Source organism: Saccopteryx bilineata, chromosome 7 (assembly GCF_036850765.1).
Source record: "Saccopteryx bilineata isolate mSacBil1 chromosome 7, mSacBil1_pri_phased_curated, whole genome shotgun sequence".
Taxonomy (NCBI): Eukaryota; Metazoa; Chordata; class Mammalia; order Chiroptera; family Emballonuridae; genus Saccopteryx; species Saccopteryx bilineata.
The window spans coordinates 26,779,423-26,798,569 of record NC_089496.1 but is presented as its reverse complement, the minus strand read 5'-3'; the positions used below and the strand labels follow the sequence as shown (position 1 = coordinate 26,798,569).

The 19,147-nt window shown below is 42.1% G+C and overlaps 1 protein-coding gene across 1 annotated transcript in view; it reads left to right on the top strand.

Moving 5' to 3' along the window:
* Positions 1-19,147, top strand: part of SLC25A13 (solute carrier family 25 member 13) — a 192,660-nt gene that overhangs the window by 85,803 nt on the left and 87,710 nt on the right. Inside the window, exon 5 of the mRNA XM_066238405.1 lies at positions 9,269-9,408. Within this exon, the coding sequence (XP_066094502.1) occupies positions 9,269-9,408 (140 nt within the window). The remainder of the gene's footprint in view (positions 1-9,268; positions 9,409-19,147) is intronic.

Sequence of the window (19,147 nt, the reverse complement as noted above, 5' to 3'; positions counted from 1 at the left end):
GTGAAAAAGGGAGAAGAGACTTTGTGAATAGGAAGGGTGTGGAGAACAGAAAGCTAACAGTAGATCTTAAAACTTGGAGCACTGGGAAAGTTTGACTTTTTCAAAGTGTACTGCTTATTTAAAAATAGTCAAATTATACTATTATTCTTTCAGTGTGAGACGGAGATAAAAACACAGTTTTTCTAAATTGGAAAATTCGCTGTAATCTTGCTTCTAATGACAGTTGCAAGGCAATTTTTGCTTGATAGGTTCGTAAAGGAAACAAAACCAAGAACATACTGGTAGTTCTCAGAGAAAATTACAGTTTAGGTATATGTTGGGGGTGGATAGTTAGACATTTTAATTGAAATAAAATAGCTTGATACTAACATGGGATCACTGTGGGTATACATTTGTAGTACCTCTGCTCTTGAAAGCATTTAGGTAGGGTTAAATGTCTGTTAATGTCTTTGCAAGAAAATTATTTTTGATAACATTCATCTAAAGAAACTAGCATAGGAAATTGGTTTTAAAACAATATAGATATTATACTTGCATTCAGTGAATGAATAAGCATTTCAAAGGGTTGGTGCTGTTTTGGTAGTGTGCTTTTCTAGTGGTGAGGGGATTTGACAATAATTAACACAGCAGATGATTAAAGCAAGCGTACACATCTGGTGAGTGACCACAGTCTGATCTATGCCTCCAAACACCATTTTAAGTGACCTACTTTTGATATTCTGCTAATGATTTATTCTATTCATTCGAAAATGATATTTTCTAGCAGATAGGCTGAATACATCTCAGTTGTTGACCTCTCTTGCTGTTGGTTTAAATAATGCATGTGGCAGAAGATTAGTATCGAATGCTTCAATACCTGCTGGCCTTTAACCTATTTTGTTGTTGTTAACCAGCATTCACTACCATGACTTAAACAGCATATTCATCTTGAGGATTTATAGGTCCATCAGGTTTTAGACTAGAAAGGACTCTTAGCAAGAAACAGACCACGGGTTCTCATTGTTATTGCGTGGTGGTGTTCATTACAACCATGGATGCCCTGGCTCCATCTCAAATCCACTGAATCAGAATCTTTGGGTGTGGGGCTCAGGAATGTGTTTTGAGCAAACTCTCCAAGGCAACATGGTTCACACTGCAAGTGAACAATGGCTGGGGTAGTTCATGGAGGTGGAAACAGGTGCAAAGAGGGAAAGGTGACTGGTTTTGTAGGGATCACAAAACCCTGGCCCTACCTGAAGGACAGTGTTCTTTCCTAGGATGTCACATGACCTCATTGCAGGGTAGTCCATCCCTCATAAGTACAGGCCTGGAAGAGTTTTAAATTAGCACTAATTTTTACATATGCCAACACTACTTATGATTTCAATGTAGTAGTCATCTCCACTTGCCTGTATATCTGTGTGTGCGTGCGCGTGCGCGTTTATTTTTCCAAAGTTGGAAGCAGGGAGGCAGTCAGACTCCCGCATGTGCCTGACCAGGATCCACCCGGCATGCCCGCTAGGGGGCGATGCTCTGCCCATCTGAGGCGTTGCTCCATTGTGGCCGGAGCCATTCTAGCACCTGAGGCGGAGGCCATGGGATCGTCCTCAGCGCCTGGCCCAACTTTGCTCCAGTGGAGCCTTGGCTGCAGGAGGGGAAGAGAGAGACTGAAAGGAAGGAGAGGGGGAGGGGTGGAGAAGCAGATGGGTGCTTCTCCTGTGTGTCCTGACTGGGAATTGAACCCAGGACTTCCATATGCAGAGCCAATGCTCTACTGCTGAGCCAACTGGCCAGGGCCTGTGCTTATTTTTTGGAAGATGCTTTTCACTGCTGTACCTACATGTTCAGAATAAGACTAATACAAAGTTTGCGGGGGCTTAGAATGAACTCCATTTTAATGAGAAGGGTTGCATGTATGAAGGACTTATTCTGTGCTAACTTTGTTTTAATGGCCCCCATTTACCCCTGGAACTTCCTGGAGAGACTCTGAATTGTAGCCAGGATACTTCTTTCCTCCTCAGACCCTTAACTATGATTAATATAAAAAGACACTTGTCAAAAGGGCTTCAAATGGCAACCTTGATATCGGAAGCATGTGGCAGCAGAGATAGGTCTGCATCCACTTACTCCATTATGTCATTTAACTTACGAATACAACAATTTGTCTCTGCTCCCTGCTTAAAAGACGATGGCCACATAAGCTGTTGTTAACTGTATCAGCAGGGTGAAATATTACTGCCCTTGAAGCGAAAGCACAGCTTTCTCTCGAGGATTGAGCAGTGGAAAAAGGGCCCCATTGAAACTTCTCAAGGATCAAGTGCGGCTTGTTCAGCCCCTCTCCCTTTCCCTCCGAAGCAACTGCTTTCGGGTTTAACAGAAACATCCCCTTTATATTTATTGTATTAATGAAATTTTTAGGATCCATGAGAGAGAGATTATTATGATTCAGTGTTTGAAATAATGTAGCTTGATGAACCTTTTTTATTTTAATGGGAAACTCGTTTCCGTTGATTTGCAGCTTCAAAAAGTGAATCGTTTGGAAATTAAAGTGCATTAATTTAGTTATTCTGTATGGAAACAAAAATGTGGCAAGTTAAAATTTGCATAAGGGAAGACCTTGATGATTTCAGATTATAGTGTGGGGGAGGTTAAGGAATAAGAGCCCATAGAATTTGTAAAAACAGATTCAGTCTAACCACTTAGTGGCATGTGCAAGTAATTTGCCAATTAAATATTTCTAGTTATCTGAACGATCTTCAAAGCAAAGAGTGGAGGTTCTTAATCTTTCTTAATTTCATACTTTCAGAAACATAAAAGAAAATTACTTAGGTTTTGATCACATTTTGTTCAAAATTTTAATATGTGAGCTATGAGAAGGTTGGATTTTCAGTATTTGAGGAAAATTATTGCTCTTTGAGAAATGTATAAGCTATGACATTTCCAAATCACTGTGTCTGATCCTTTTTTATATCATCCATAAATATTTGGTGCCCAGAAAACATCTTTCCTTATAATTAAGACTTTAGATGTGGGAGTGTTAGCATTGGTCACCTACGATGTTTCAGAACACTGAGCTAAGCATGCTTAGCTCCAGAACAACCCCCTAAGATGCATGTTTTATTCCCATTTTACAGATTGAGTAAGTTAGTAAATCGAGTTGAAGTAATTGACCTAATATCACTCATTAGTAAGAGGTGGAGCTGACAGTCTCAGGGTTTTTTAAAGTAGCTTTGGCCCTGGCCTGTTGGTTCAGTGGTAGAGTGTCAGCCAGGCATATGGAAGTCCTGGGTTTCATTGCCTACCAGGGCACACAAGAGAAGCGCCCATCTGCTTCTCCACCCCTCCCCCTCTCCTTTCTCTCTATCTCTCTCCTCCCCTCCAGCAGCCAAGGCTCCACTGGAGCAAAGTTGGCCCGGGCGCTGAGGATGGCTCCATGGCCTCCGCCTCAGGCTCTGGAATGGCTCTGGTTGTAACGGAGTAACGCCCCAAATGGGAAGAGAATCACTCCCTAGTGGGCTTGCCGGGTGGATCCTGGTCGGGCACACATGGGAATCTGTCTCTCTGTCTCCTCAGTTTTCACTTCAGAAAAATACCAAAAAAAAAAAAAAAAAAATTTTAAAGTAGCTTTATTGCACTCATGCAAAGTATAATTCAATGGTTTTTCGTTTGTTTGCAGATTTGTACAACTATCAGCACAATTTCAGAACATTTTCATCACCCCACCAAGAAACAGCATACTTTAGCAATTCCACTCCCCCCTCTCATTTTCCCCATTTCTTCTCATCCTGTGCAATCACTAATCTACTTTCTGTCCCTACACACTTGCCTGTTCTGGAGAGTTGATATAAATGGAATCATATAGTATGTGATCTTTTGTGACTGGCTTCTTAGCGTAATGTTTTCAAGGTTCATCCACATTGTAGCATGTAACAGCACCATATTCCGTTTTATTGATGAATAATAACATATTGTTATGAATAATAACACGTTTTTCTTATCCATCCTTCAGTTAATAGACATTTCAATTGTTTCTACTTTTTGGCTACTATGAATAATGCTGCTATGAACATTTGTGTATAGGTTTTTGTGTGAACATATGTTTTCATTTCTCTTGGATATGAACCTAGGAGTGGAATTGCTGGATCATATGGTAACTATGTTTAACTTTTTGAAGAACTGCCAAGCTGTTCCAAAGCAACTGCATCATTTTACATTCCCCTCAGCAGTGTATAGGGGTTTTAATTTTTTTCACATCCTCACTCACACTTGTTATTAGTGAAGGTGAAATGGTATCACACTGTGGTTTTGATTTGCATTTCCTTAATGGCTAATAATATTGAGCATCTTGTCACATGTTTATTGGCCATTTGTGCCTCTTTTTGAAGAAATATCTCAAATCTTTTGCCCATTTCTAATATCAGGTGACTTGTCTTTTTTGTTGAGTTTAAGTTATCAGATAATGTTATTTGCAAAATTTTTATCCCATTCTGTAGTCTGTTTCTTTTGTTTGTTTGTTTGTTTTTGTTTGTATTTTTCTGAAGCTGGAAACGGGGAGGCAGTCAGACAGACTCCCGCATGCGCCCGACCGGGATCCATCCGGCACGCCCACCAGGGGGCGATGCTCTGCCCATCCGGGGCGTCGCTCTGTCGCGACCAGAGCCACTCTAGCGCCTGGGGCAGAGGCCAAGGAGCCATCCCCAGCGCCCGGGCCATCTTTTTGCTCCAATGGAGCCTCTGCTGCGGGAGGGGAAGAGAGAGACAGAGAGGAAGGAGGGGGGGTGGAGAAGCAGATGGGCGCCTCTCCTGTGTGCCCTGGCCGGGAATCAAACCCGGGACTTCCGCACGCCAGGCCGACGCTCTACCACTGAGCCAACCGGCCAGGGCCTGTAGTCTGTTTTTTGTTGTTGTTTTTCTACAGAGAAAGATAGAGAGAGGGACAGATCGGACAGACAGATAGGAAGGGAGAGATGAGAAGCATCAATTCTTCGTTTTGACACCTCAGTAGTTCATTGATTTCTTTCTCCTATGTGTCTTGACCAGGAGTGGGCGGCTATAGCAGAGCGAGGGACTCCTTGTTCAAGCCAGTGATCTTGGTGTGCAAGCCAGAGACCTTTGTGCTCAAGTCGGGGACCATGGAGTCATGTCTATGATCCCACTCTCAAGCCAGCAACCCCATGCTCAAGCCAGCAACCCCACACTCAGGCCGGTGACCTCAGGTTTCAAACCTGGGTCCTCCATGTCTCAGTCTGATACTCTACCCACTGTGCCACTGCCTGGCCAGGTCAACTTTGTTCTTGTTCAAAATTGTTTTGGCAACTCTGGGTCCCTTGAATTTCCATGTGAATTTTAGGATCAGCTTGTCAATTTCTGCAAAGAAGCCAGCTGGAATTTTGATAAGGGCTACACTGAACCTGTAGATCACTTTGGGGAGTATTGCATCTCAACAATATTGTCTTTCAAGCTATGAACATGAGCTATCTTTTTATTTATGTCTTCATTAATTCATTTTAACAATGTTTAATAGTTTTTAGAATATAGGTTTAAGCATGTCTTTTGTTAAATTTGTGCCTAAGTAGCTTATTCTTTGTAAGGCTATCATAAATGGAATTATTTTCTTCATTTTAATTTTTGGGTTGCTTATTTTCAGTGTATGGAAATACAGTTGATTTTTATATATTAATCTTTTATCCTCAACCTTGCTGAATTCATTTAATAGTGTTTAGTGGATTTCTTAGGACTTTCAGTATACAGGATCATGTCATCTGCAACCGAACTTTTAAAAATCACAGTCTTTCTATTACAACCATACTCTGTAGACTGGGAAATTTATTAATTTAGGGCAATTAGTTGACTTTGAGGTTATATTTAGAAAGGAAACAGTTGACACTTTGTAACTGTCTCTTGGTAATCTAAAAAGAAAAATACAACAGACTTCTGGCTCAAGACCTTTGTGGAGAAAGCAAAGTCCCACAAATAAACTCAAAGAATTTTTGAGCTTACTTGCTAGAGTCTTGGTTTAAATACTATCGCCATTACTCGGAATGCTATGGGAACTATAGGCCTTCCAAACATAATTTGTGTGGCACAGACTGAAATAACAATTGTAGAGATAAGCATTCTAATTTGTTTTTATTTTCAGGAGGATTGGGTAAGCCATGAAAAATATGACTTTAAATGTCCAAAATATATAGCTAATGCTTCTTTCGTGTTCCAGCTTGGCTTCTTTGCCTATAAGACCTCAACCTGGGAATAAGAATTTAAGGCCTTGTGTTTTAGGCTAGATGAGACTTTCTTCTCATTCTTTTTACGTTAGTGATAAGTCTGCCAAATTATGCTTATTTGAAAGCCATAAACTGGTGAGTTATGAGTTTATATATTTATATAGATATATTTTGTTTTTCACTGAACTAAGTAAGTAATGGACAAGCCTAAAACATTTTGTGTTTTCTCTTTACTCTCCAGCACTACAAGTTATCATCGAAAATTGTATTTATAGTGTGAAAAATTGTGTTTTCCCTTTTGGTTGCATCTTTGCTATTTGCATATCAGTTCTCATTAGATAATTTATTGGTCTAGATTAGAAGATTGTGGGAGCTTTCCTTAAACCTCTGTTGGGCCTGCTTTATATAAAACTATAGAACAGGGGTCCCCAAACTACAGCCCGCGGGCTACATGCGGCCCCCTGAGTCCATTTATCTGGCCCCCGCTGCACTTCTGGAAGGGGCACCTCTTTCATTGATGGTCAGTGAGAGGAGCACACTGACAATCTCATTAGCCAAAAGCAGGCCCATAGTTCCATTGAAATACTGGTCAGTTTGTTGATTTAAATTTACTTGTTCTTTATTTTAAATATTGTATTTGTTCCCGTTTTGTTTTCTTACTTTAAAATAAGATATGTGCAGTATCCATAGGGATTTGTTCATAGTTTTTTTTTTTATAGTCTGGCCCTCCAACAGTCTGAGGGACAGTGAACTGGCCCCTTGTGTAAAAAGTTTGGGGACCCCTGCTATAGAAATTGAGAACTGGAAAGGAACTGCAGATTATCTAGGGTTAATACCTATTTTTACCGCTGAAGACTTACACATGTAACAGCCCCGAAGACAATACCTGTCACGGGGTAAGTACCTAAGAAACTTTAGCTACTGTTTAGTACAGTTTGAACCCAAGTTATTTGAAATGTAGTTCAGTCATTTCTTCTCAAGTGTTTCAGAGCTGAAGGAAACTTGTGGAGTCTCCCTCCACTTAACTCATTTCACTGAAGACCACCCCTCAAGCTCCCCAGATCCTCCGGGAGGGGGTCTTTCCTTTTTTAAAATACCAATTCTTGATTTACTTAATTTTTCTTATGTCCGGTCTCCCCTCCCCCTCACCCCCCCTTCAAAAAAAAAAGTAGAGAAGACAATAAATTCAAAGAAATTCAAGGTTGTACTTTAAAACATTTTATTTTACAGTCAGGGCCAGCCTGAGCTGTTCTGCCACCTTTTATAAAACTTAGGCCTGGCATAATTCTGACTTTTTCTACCTTCTCTGTGCAAATACACAGTCAGCCTCGTGCTGATGGCGACCCCCTGCCCCCTTCATGGTAAGACTTTAAAATGTTCTGGAAACTTTCAAATCACGGAATAAAGTCTTGTGGGTGTGTAAGGGGGGTGGAAATAGGAAATGTGGGGGAAACAGTAGAAACACGTGCCAGGTTTTGGCACCCTTTAGAAGGCTAAAGAACTTCGTCCTTTTGACTTTTTTTTAAAAAAAGACACAGAAGTTAAAAGAAAAGGTATCAGGCACAGTTTGCTCATAAAGATAAGCAGGTGTGGTGGCTCTATTTAACAATGTGAAGGCCAGGACACACTTCACAAATGTAATAATAACCCGGATTCCCTCCAGCCTTCAAACACACACACTTTTTTGGGGGAGGAGGAAACTAATAAATAAAACATGAAGCTCTAGAAAAGGAAGGTTTTTCATGGTACTGTTTTCTCTTTTCCTCATTCCTCTTACAGTTTTGTAGCAGAGGCTAGGAGGGAGGTGGAGAACAGATAGTAGCTCCTTTGGTAGGTCTTCTGAAAACGGGGTGATTTGGACTGTTGGAGGACTTTTGTCAAGCTAAACGGATGCATGTAAAGTTCAAGTGTTGGGCTGCTGGAAACTTCCACCACCTCTGTCTTCATGTGTGGCTTGAAAAATGGCAGAAATTTCTAAAGCTCAAGTAGGGTCTTAGTGCTGTTGAATGCGTGCTCTAAGATCTATCTGGTTTCTAAACCTCAAAAACTTTTCAGTAGCCAATAAAGGACTATATTTAAGATTTGTATAGTGTCATACGTGTTTGACGGTGTGAAGGGGTGGGCAAAGGTAGGCTTACAGTTGTAATACAAATAAATAATCCAATAAATAATAAATAATAATGCAAGAATAAGCTCTGTGTTTGTGTTCTCACAGCTGTAAACCTGCTCTCCCACCCTAGTATATGTTTCCAGCTACTGAAGATTGAATTCTATCTTTTATGCCTAGAAAATAATATTTGTTGAAACTAAACATATGAAATTAGGACATTAACCTGACCTGTGGTGGCGCAGTGGATAAAGCGTTGACCTGGAAATGCTGAGGTCGCCGGTTCGAAACCCTGGGCTTGCCTGGTCAAGGCACATATGGGAGTTGATGCTTCCAGCTCCTCCCCCCTTCTCTCTCTCTCTCTCTCTCTCTCTCTCTCTCTCTCTCTCTCCCCCTCTCTCTCCCCCCTCTAAAAATGAATAAATAAAAATGAAAAAAAAATCTAAAAAAAAAAAAGAAATTAGGACATTAACTATATAGCTTTTTACTTTGGTTTGTTTCTTACTGCCATTTAGGGGTGTGTCTTCTTTTTTCCCCTTTATTTGGTGGGATTATTAACTTTAATTTCTTAATTGAATTCCATGAAGATTCTGACTTTTATTTCTGCCAGGTTATATAATCTATGTGTTTTGTTTTGTTCTTAGAGAGACAGAGAGAAGGAAGGGAGGAAGGGAGGGGGAGAGAGAAGGAGACAGCGAAGCCTTCATTTGTTGTTTCGCTTTGTTGTGCATTCATTGGTCGCTTCTGGTATGTGCCCTGACCCGGGATAGAACCCAGAACCTTGGTGTTTAGCGATGGTGCTCTGACTGACTGAGCTAACTGGCCAGGGCTCAGTGTGTATTTTTTTTAAGTTGAGTTACTTTGTTGTAAGAAGAAAGTAGCAATATCCATTTAATAACAGATTTTATAAGGTTGAACATGATTGGCTTTGTTTTAATCAACCTTTCTTTTTTCTCTTCAGAGGACGTTAAGCGAGTATTTGAACAGACAACGATTCATCAACACATTCCATTTAACTGGGATTCAGAATTTGTGCAACTACATTTTGGAAAAGAAAGAAAGAGACACCTGACATATGCAGAGTTCACTCAGTTTTTGCTGGTGCGTCAAGCTCTTGAAAAGAATAAATAAGTAAAACTGGGATCCTGATGTACCTCAAGCTTTTTAACCCTGGGTCAAACCATCCCATTTGCAAGTATTTCTCTATTAGGGCATGGAAACCATAGCATTCAATGGGCTCTTACAGATTGTGTAGAACCCCTTTATGTTTAAAAGGAATTGAGGTCCCAGGAAATCAAGTGATTTGCTCAAAAATCCATGTAAGTCAGGAGGAGCAAATTGGAACTTGAACTCTTGGCTTACAAAGTAGTCCACAACTAATTTACCAGTATTTTGTTTTCTCCTGAGAATGGATAGGTGTCATCATTAGCATCTAACAGTAGTATCGTTTTATCTGAGGCCTTTCATAGACGAGGCACAGGGTCTGGAACTGGACTGCATAGTGGAATTAACCTGATGAGCTTTGAAAACTATTGCTGCTTAGATCCTACCTCTATAAATTAGAATTGATTTGATTTGGGGGTTGAGGGAAGGGGCAGGCAGCCTAGGCATTGAAATATTTAAAGCTTCTTGCCTGACTAGGTGATGGTACAGTGGATAGAAAGTCAGTCTGGGACACAGAGGACCCAGGTTCAAAACCCCAGGTTCATGGGCTTGAGCACAATCTCATCCAGATTGAGCACAGGCTCACCAGCTTGAGTGTGGGGTCACTATCTTGAACATGGGATCTTAGACATGACCCCATGGTCGCTGGCTTAAAGCCCAAGGTCGCTGGCTTGAGCAAGGAGTCACTTGCTCTGCTGGAGCCCCCTGGGTGTACCTGACCCTGTCAACATTTCTGGGGTAAACCTGGCCCTGTCACTCTTTTCTTTCTCAGAGCACCCTCCCACCACCACCATTATGATCATAACATTGGACCATAGAAGATACCAATGGAAGAGTAGTAAGAAAATGTGATTACGGTTTAGTTTTCCTTCTTAAGCATAACTTTTAAAATGTTTTAACGGTGACCTTAACACTTAGGCTCCGGAGATCAGTGTGTATATGCTATATGGATCCATATAATAAACCACTCTTTGTTTTGGCTTTTTAGATATTTGTTTTGTTTCTCTATTAAATTTTACATTTTAAAAGAGTTATTTAAGGGGATTCGTTTGCTAGGTTTAAATTCAGGATCCTGAGGAAAACTTTGCCAGGGAAACCACCTCTTGTTCTTTGTCACTGGTAATGTCACCATTGGGTTCTCTTGTGTTGCTACTTCTCTTGTGTGCCCTTAACCTTGTCAGAGCCTTCTGAGCTGTGGCTGGAAGCACAGACGTGGGCCGGAGGTGGAGGACACAAGGGACACACATGTGCCCTGCCATGTGCTCACTCAGCCAGCGTTTTGCTGCGTCCATTCCTGGGCACAGTGTGTGTAATAGGTGCTTCTCATTTGGATTTTTACTGTTATCGTCATGATATAGGACATGGTTATGCTGTTTATTTTGCTTTTCTTTTCCTGCCCTTTGGCAACTTAAAACAAGATGTCTTAAACCTGCTTTTGTAGTCTTGTTTAAATACACGTTCATGTCTGCGACTCCCCCTGTGCAGTTAGTTCTCTATCAACATAAACCTGCGTAAATAGCTCAGGTGGAGAACGGAGTTCAAGTTGGATTTTTGCTGTTGTTTATACAAGACACTGGTGCGCAGTAGGAGGTGGTGTTCATTTTGATGAGGAATAATTACAATAATGCTATTGAGACAAATGCCTCAAATTAACTTTATGAAATATAGCCTAATTAACTTTAGTCTTAATGGGATGTGAGCAGTAGAAAGGCTGATCGCATTTTCCCTTAAGCAAGTATCAATTATGCTGAATTGAGTCAGCTGTATAGCACTCACTCAGCCAGGCGTCCCCAAACTACGGCCCGGCCTGCGGGCCGCATGCGGCCCCCTGAGGCCGTTTATCCGGCCCCCGCCACACTTCCAGAAGGGGCACCTCTTTCATTGGTGGCCAGTGAGAGGAGCATGTATGTAGCAACCCTCCAACGGTCTGAGGGACAGTGAACTGAGGCTTTTCTCAAGATGTGGAGAAGCCAGAGTCAAAGATTAGATGACTCAAGGGTTACTGATTAGGTTTCCAGCTTCAACTTGTAGGTCATTCACGTGAATTTGACTCCATCCTATAGTGAAAAATGGGCCCGTCCCACAGCAACCAGCATGGGATAATTTTGACTTTGTCGGCCAAATGCAAGCACTCAACTTTTTGCTAGATTACAGTGGTTATTGTGATAATTATCCCAGGTTGGGCCCAGATTTAAAGGGCATGGATCGTGATAGACTTTATATGAATGCCAATGAAGTCCAGTATTGGTGTCTCCCACTGGGTCACCCTCTCTCCCCCTTCACTGCCTCCAATTAAATGTTTTGTTTGTTCCTTTTGGACTCTTGTCTGGAGTCAGGGGGGGGGACTTCTCACAGGTAGAAGTGAACTTAATTTAACTCCTGTGTTTCAGATTCTTGCTTTGTCTGGCACACACCTGCCTTTCTGCTCTGGGGCAGGGCTCAGAAACACGAGCACCAGCGCCCTGGCTGGCGCTAGGGTCACGAAAGCAGACACTTGGCTGCTTGAGCCAAGGAAGAACTGCCATCATGCATGCTGCTGCCTGTCACCTGCTGAGGATGAGGAGCAGCCGTAGGGACAGCTGAGAAGTGCTTATGGTTTCAGGGAGTCTGCGCAGTATGCAGAAACAGTGCTACTCCATCCCACAGAAGGTTCTAGAACAGGGGTCCCCAAACTTTTTACACAGGGGGCCAGTTCACTGTCCCTCAGACCGTTGGAGGGCTGGACTATAAAAAAAACTATGAACAAATCCTTATGCACACTGCACATATCTTATTTTAAAGTAAAAAAACAAAACAGGAACAAATCCAATATTTAAAATAAAGAACAAGTAAATTTAAATCAACAAACTGATCAGTATTTCAATGGGAACTATGGGCCTGCTTTTGGCTAATGAGATGGTCAATGTGCTCCTCTCACTGACCACCAATGAAAGAGGTGCCCTTTTCTGGAAGTGCGGCGGGGGCCGGATAAATGGCCTCAGGGGGCCGCATGTAGCCCGTGGGCTGTAGTTTGGGGACCCCTGTCCTAGAAGTTAGTTCAGGTTGGCTGCAGCCACCTGAAGCCTCACATTCTGTGTGTTCCCCGTGCTTATATATGTGTACGGGTGTGTGATTGGTGGGCAGTGCCATTATCTGCAAAGTCATAGTTTTTTTCTTCCTTTAATAAACGTTTTACTTTGTCTAAACAAGTGTGAGTTTGTGATAAGCCACCGTGCAGCTGTGAGGACTTCCCACGTTCGCCTGTGTACAGTCCGGACAAGTTCCCACCAGCTGAGGTGTTGCTGGTCGTGAGTGTCACTTAAGTGCTGAGCTGGTGTGTTGGTTCTGTACTTTGGTTATAAAATTCATAAAGTCGTGATGAAGCTGATATTCTTTGAGCTATGCTTGCTTTGCTTATGCTTTTCATCTGAATTATAGAACTGAAGTCAACAAGTCCTCCTTCCTAGAGTCCTGTTCCCAAGGACAGATTTCAGGGAGGGGGGCATGGTCCTGTCACTGTCATTAGTACCATTGCTGTCACAACTGCTGTTTCTGTTTGGCCCGGTTCTCTCACCTCCCCTGTAGCAGTGAGGGTAGGTATGTGTGGATGAGAATACAGTGTTATATGTGGGTATACATGTGTATTTTCAAATATCCTATATACTTTTCCACCTACCTCTCTCAGCCCCTAGATCAAAGCTCTAATTTTATAGTGGCTAGTTGAATAATTCATTTTAACATACTGAAAACAGTCTACTTAGAAAGAAATTTGGAGAAGTTTTTCTGTTCTGTATCTGCTAGCATTCTTGTTTATGAATGGTATTAACATAAAACTGTCTGCCTTGTTTGGAAGTATTATACTTCTTGTGCTGCGATTATTATTCACATGGAACAAACCACCCAATTCAGTAAAGGTTTGCTGAGGATGAAGGATTCGTATGACGCCTTAGGCAGAAGGCCAAGAGGTGCAGAGGTAAGAGCTTTTGAGACACTTGTGTAAGTGTGAGGGTTGTTCCTATGTTTTTCTGCCGGACAGCTTAAAAGGAGCAACCACGGCAGGGATGAAATGGACACTCTACAAGGGTACTTCTTTGTGCCATCAACCCTTATGGCAGATATGGACCCAAAAGCAGCATTCAGAGTATGGTTAGAGCAGCCGTCCAGAGGACCAAGTTAAAGGGCAGGTGCCAGCAGAAGGTTATCCAGTCAACCGCCCCATTTCACAGATGAGGAGACGGAGGCCTTTTGCTTTAGAAGCTCTTAGTGGCACCTCATCTGTGATTTTGACTTGCATCTCACTAATGACTAACGATGGCAAACCTCTTTCACGAACTTGTTGGCCCTTGTATATCTTGTTTGGAGTCATGTTTTTTTTCAGATCCATTACCTGTTTTTTAGGGGGTGGACATTGCAGGCAACTGTGAGCACAGAGTGAAAGGCCTCTGAAATTTTTCTGCCAGATTATTCTGTAGAGTCAGTACTCAGAGTCATTCTAAATCAGGGGTCCCCAAACTACGGCCCGCGGGCCGCATCTGGCCCCCTGAGGCCATTTATCCGGCCCCCACCGCACTTCCAGAAGAGGCACCTCTTTCATTGGTGGTCAGTGAGAGGAGCATAGTTCCCGTTGAAATACTGGTCAGATTGTTGATTTAAATTTACTTATTCTTTATTTTCAATATTCTATTTGTTCCCATTTTGTTTTTTTTACTTTAAAATAAGATATGTGCAGTGTGCATAGGGATTTGTTCATAGTTTTTTTATAGTCCGGCTCTCCAACAGTCTGAGGGACAGTGAACTGGCCCCCTGTGTAAAAAGTTTGGGGACCCCTGTTCTAAATAATAATAATGTCTTTATAATTTGCAAAGTGTTTTTAAATAGTCTATTTCTGATAACAACATCCCCCAAAACCCTGAGAGGTAATTATTGTTATACCCTACCATGTGCAAAGAAATAAACAAACAGACTCTAGGGTAAAATTTTGCATTTACAGGTAATTTTCTGGGAAAACTGCTCGTGGCTTTCGTTAGGTTTCCAAAGGCATACCCTAAAAGACTGCAGAGAAACTGTTCTAGAGCTTAGCTTCTTCCATGATAGGACCCCAGACATGTGAGGGGTTCAAAACTATGATGGTGTTACCACCGTACAGCGTGTCCAGGGCCAAGGCTACGGAGGGTTCGTTTCTGCTTCTGGAAGGAGCTGGGCTTCTGAATGGGCAGGTGCCATCAGGCACTGCTAGACACTAAGCATTTCTGGTCTCTACCCATTAAGTGCCAGATATGATCATTTAAAAAGCCCTTAGTAGGGGTTTGCGTTACTGTTGTTTCCACTTACTTTTTGATAATGTTATATAATCATAGGTGTATATTTCACTCATAATTATTACAATTTAAATATAATCAACACACATAGAAATTTCTAGTGGCTCCAGTCTCAGAATAGAAAAGTCTAGGATTGCTACCAAATCTAATACACTTGTCAACTAGAAAACTATCGCTGTTAACTACCTCTCCTAGAGCAATTTTTAGCTCAGAAAGCGCTTTGGCTTGTGTTCGTCCTTGCAGTCACCTCTGGTGTCAAGAAGTTGCTGCTGTTTCTTTGTGTCACATGAGCACACAGATGCTTGGAATAGTTTTCCAGATTTGTTCATGATGAGAAAGGTGGAATTGAAGTTTATCTTAATTTTCCTAAATGTCTAGCAGTATTTTATCAATATATAAATTGTTGTGGGAAATTGTTGTGGGATATTGTTCTGAAGTGATTATTTTTTTAATTATATAATTGAAAAATTATATAAAATAAAATATATTATTTTTTTAATATATAATTGTTGTGGGAAATTGTTCTGAAGTGATTATTTTAAAAGGCAGAGTTCTGGGCCTCTGTCTCCAGCAAGGGTCTGCTTCAGTATAGGGCCTGAGAGATTGCCATTCGACAAGCACCCTGAACTGTGGCGTTCCAGATGGTCTACACACTGAGAAACGCTGGTCTCAAGTAGACTATAAAACCCTGATTGTTAGAGCACAGAACCTGGTCTACAGGTGTTCATCCAAAGATTGATGGGAGCTCTAAGAGGCAGACAGGATTGGATTTGTGTTACAGAAAGCTCACTCAGGATATTGTGTGGAAAGTCAAATAGAGAGGGATCTGACCTGGGAGAGGGGACCAGTTTGTCCCTTCCAAGCCAAGCCAAGGTAGAAACAACTATGGCCTGGGTTGGATGGTAATGGCTTTTTGATGTTTTATTATCATAGGTATATATCTCATTACTTGATGAGCCAAGTAAATGGGTTTAAGAGAAGTTAAAGGGATAGGCCTGACCAGGCTTGGTGACTGGATGAGGTCAGTGAGGATATGCAGAACTCATGGTTGACGCCTCGGTTTTAGGCTTGGGCAAGTGGGAAGATGGTGACAGTTTACTGAGATGGAGGCACAGGAGGAGGAGGAGGGGTGGGTTTAATGAAGAGCTGCAGAGCAGAATTTAGCTTGTAATTGTTGCCTTTCACAAGTTGTGGGTTGTTTCCTTCTCCTCCCTTCAGTTCCTTGGAGTCCTACCTGTGGCCCCGTAGACGTGGGCATTTCCAAAGAATTCTGTTTCCCATTTTATGGAGCCAGGACATTTCTTCTGTGTCCAGAGGCCTTCCTCCTATCACTCTAGGGAGAGAAATGCCCAAGAAATCAGCAATGCTAACGTGACGGAGAGGCCATGCAACAGGATAGCTGACTTCGGAGGGAATCAGGCTAAAAATGATCTGTAATGTCTTCTCATCAAATAGCGTTTAAGAATAAAGAGACCCAGTGGAGAGCCCGAATCACAAAGGTGCTGTGAGTGTTTACGATGCCTTTATTTATGTTACCCTTTCGTCAGAAGAGGATGATGTACTAGAGAAGCAACTCATAGTGGGTGGAGCTCGGAATAGAGTTCGAGACTGGAGCTGTGTCTGGTGTCCCAGACTGCCATTCATAGTGGTAGGGACCCTTGACGTCAGATCACATGATCCCCATGGCAACCCTGTTGGATGCCAAAGTATATTTATGCTAAATAATGCAACCGAACAGTTTGGTTCTTTTTGTTAAGTCAAACTGACCGTTATTTTGGCTTATGGCTCAGCATGGCCTACAGATTAGCCTGTGTAAAAGGGACATGTTGGTTATTTAGGTTCTGAGGCCTGGAGAATGGAGCTCTGGATGTCTGCTGCCCTAGGCGCTGGCGATTGCCACATGTCCCTCCAGTCACTGCTCCTGGTCAGCTGTGGTCTGGACTGTATAGTCACTGTCACTTATGGTTTGCTACTATATTTGTTGTGCTATCCTGGCATGAGGCAGAACCTTTAACACAAAGGCCGGCTATGTTAAAATAGAAATTGTTTCTCCTCATCATCAATCGAAAGAAAACATAACCATCAACCATGGCAACATCATATTTTCAAGCTTTGGAACTGGTTTTGGGTGGCAGTGGATGACTAGCAAGGTCTTTACTCTGGACTGAGTAACCTGAGCCATTCGTGCCTCCCCTTTGTCCCCCAACCTGCCATCTGCATTAGTTAAAATATCTAGACTATGGAGCTTTAGTAGCTGGAGACCTTGATTATATTTGCATTTTGAACACATGAGTGCTTCTTATGTTGATTTTAAGTCGGACCAGATGGGGTCTGCAACACAGCTCTGGTACTGTGTCATCAATACGGCACCATTTGAAGTTTCAAAATGAAATAATGAGTCCAAGTAGCTAATGCCATTTGGCTTCAGCTCTTCAAGAGATTAGATTGTGTTTTGGGTCCAAATGGAAGCCATTGCTACTTTGGTGACGGGTGACCAGAGACGTGGTAATATCCTGGTCACTTGGAGAATTAGATGTAGGACATTTTGTTCACATTGCGTTTTCTACTCTCAGGGGGGGGAAGAAATCAGCGTCTATTGTGCTGTTGTGTCCATGGCGTTAGTCGCTTGCTGTTTTGTCGAGCAGCCTGTGGTGCAGGCTTTTTTACGTAGCATCCTGGTAAAAATGAGCACGCTGCACGGTGTCTCCCCAGCTGTCCCACTGTGACGTTGAGTGTTCAATCAGAAGAGCAAGGATATTGAGAGGGAAAGATCTCTATTTTTGGTTTCCACCAACGTGTTGCTTGCCTGCAGTGCCACATGCAAGCCAGCTTCGAAAGACCCTTCGATTAACGGCCCCACCCAGTGAATTGGAGACAATATTTCCTTGTGAACTGACGCATGGGCTGAATGTGGAGAACACAGAAAGATGTTAAGAGTGGAAACTACTTCTTTACCTATCCCATTGCTGAGTTCCATTTTTACTGTTTAAAAATGTGGGTCTTTATTTTAAGTAGAACTTTTTTTCTTCAAATGAGCATAGGATAATGAGAATGAAGTGGGTACTTATCTATTAAATAGTGTACAAGTTCTGACACTTGATGTAATATAGGATTTATTTGAAATAGGGCCAAATGCGATACCATATTTTATAAGCACACCTTCCTTATATATTTTTGTTCCTTCTTTTTATAAATAATTACCTGCGTTTTCCCCAGAACTTTTCTACCACCACCCCTAAAAAGGAATTCTTTTGAATCATATTGTTATTGGTAATTCCTTGCTTTTTTAAAAGTTTTAGATTTTCCTTTAAATTTCAAAACTGTACAAAACACAAAAGTGCAGACCAGCCAGGGGTCTTTGTTGGTGTTCTTGGCTTTATAATATAAATCATCTGGATATGCTGCTTGTTTTGAGGGTCTATTGGTCTACTTTTTTTGTTCTGATAAATTGTTCTCAGACTGAGGCACAAACTTGCATGTCTGAATAGAGGTGGAGAGAATTTTTGCATTCAAAATATGCCCACTTGAAAATTGGAGATTATTAAGGAAATGACAGGCCTGGAACTATTAGAAGCATGAATGTGAGACCTAAAGTGATGTTACCCCGATATATGTTTATTTCTGTACAGCTAGCAATTTTGACAAGTTTGCTTTTTCTTCCCCCTACAGCACTCTGAATTGGGTGTGCTGAAGTAGTTGGAAACCGTGGCAATAAAAGCCTATTCCGTTAATCACTGTGCAGCAGTGTAGAGGGACGGAACAGTTCACTGGCAGATATGAAAGGGAAATGGGACCGCCTTTCCTGTGTTTGGGCAGAGCTGCCTTGGAGATAGCTGTGTCGCTCCTTGCTCGGGAACTTCTGGCCTCAGGTGAGGGAGAGCCCTTTCTCCTTCGGCCTCGCTGTCTCCCTGGCGACCTTCAGCAAACGTTCCTCCTTTCCTGGCACTCGGGCTGTATTTACCGACGCTGCCACCTTCCCAGATCTCTGGGTGTTTCCCAATGTCTCAGGTCCTTGGTTTTACTGTATTGTTCACTTATTTGGGGATCAGTTCCTTTTTGTCGTCTGTGTGCTCTCTGTACTGACTGTGGGATGATGATCTCATCTAGTTCTACAACTGTTACTTTCTTTTTTCTTCTGGTTTTTGGGAGGGCTCCCCCCGAAAGGAACAGGCAGCCCGCCTAGCTTAGTTAGTTAGACTGCGGCTGTGGAGCAGACCGCGGGGGCGACGGTGCATATCCAGTTTCACCCTTAGCGTCACGTGACCGCCACTGCCCTTTACCTCATTTTTCCGTCTACAAAATGGAGGTGATGGTAGGGCCACCTTATAAGGATGTTGGGAGGATTCAGAGATGAAGTAAGAAAGCACAACAGTTCCTGG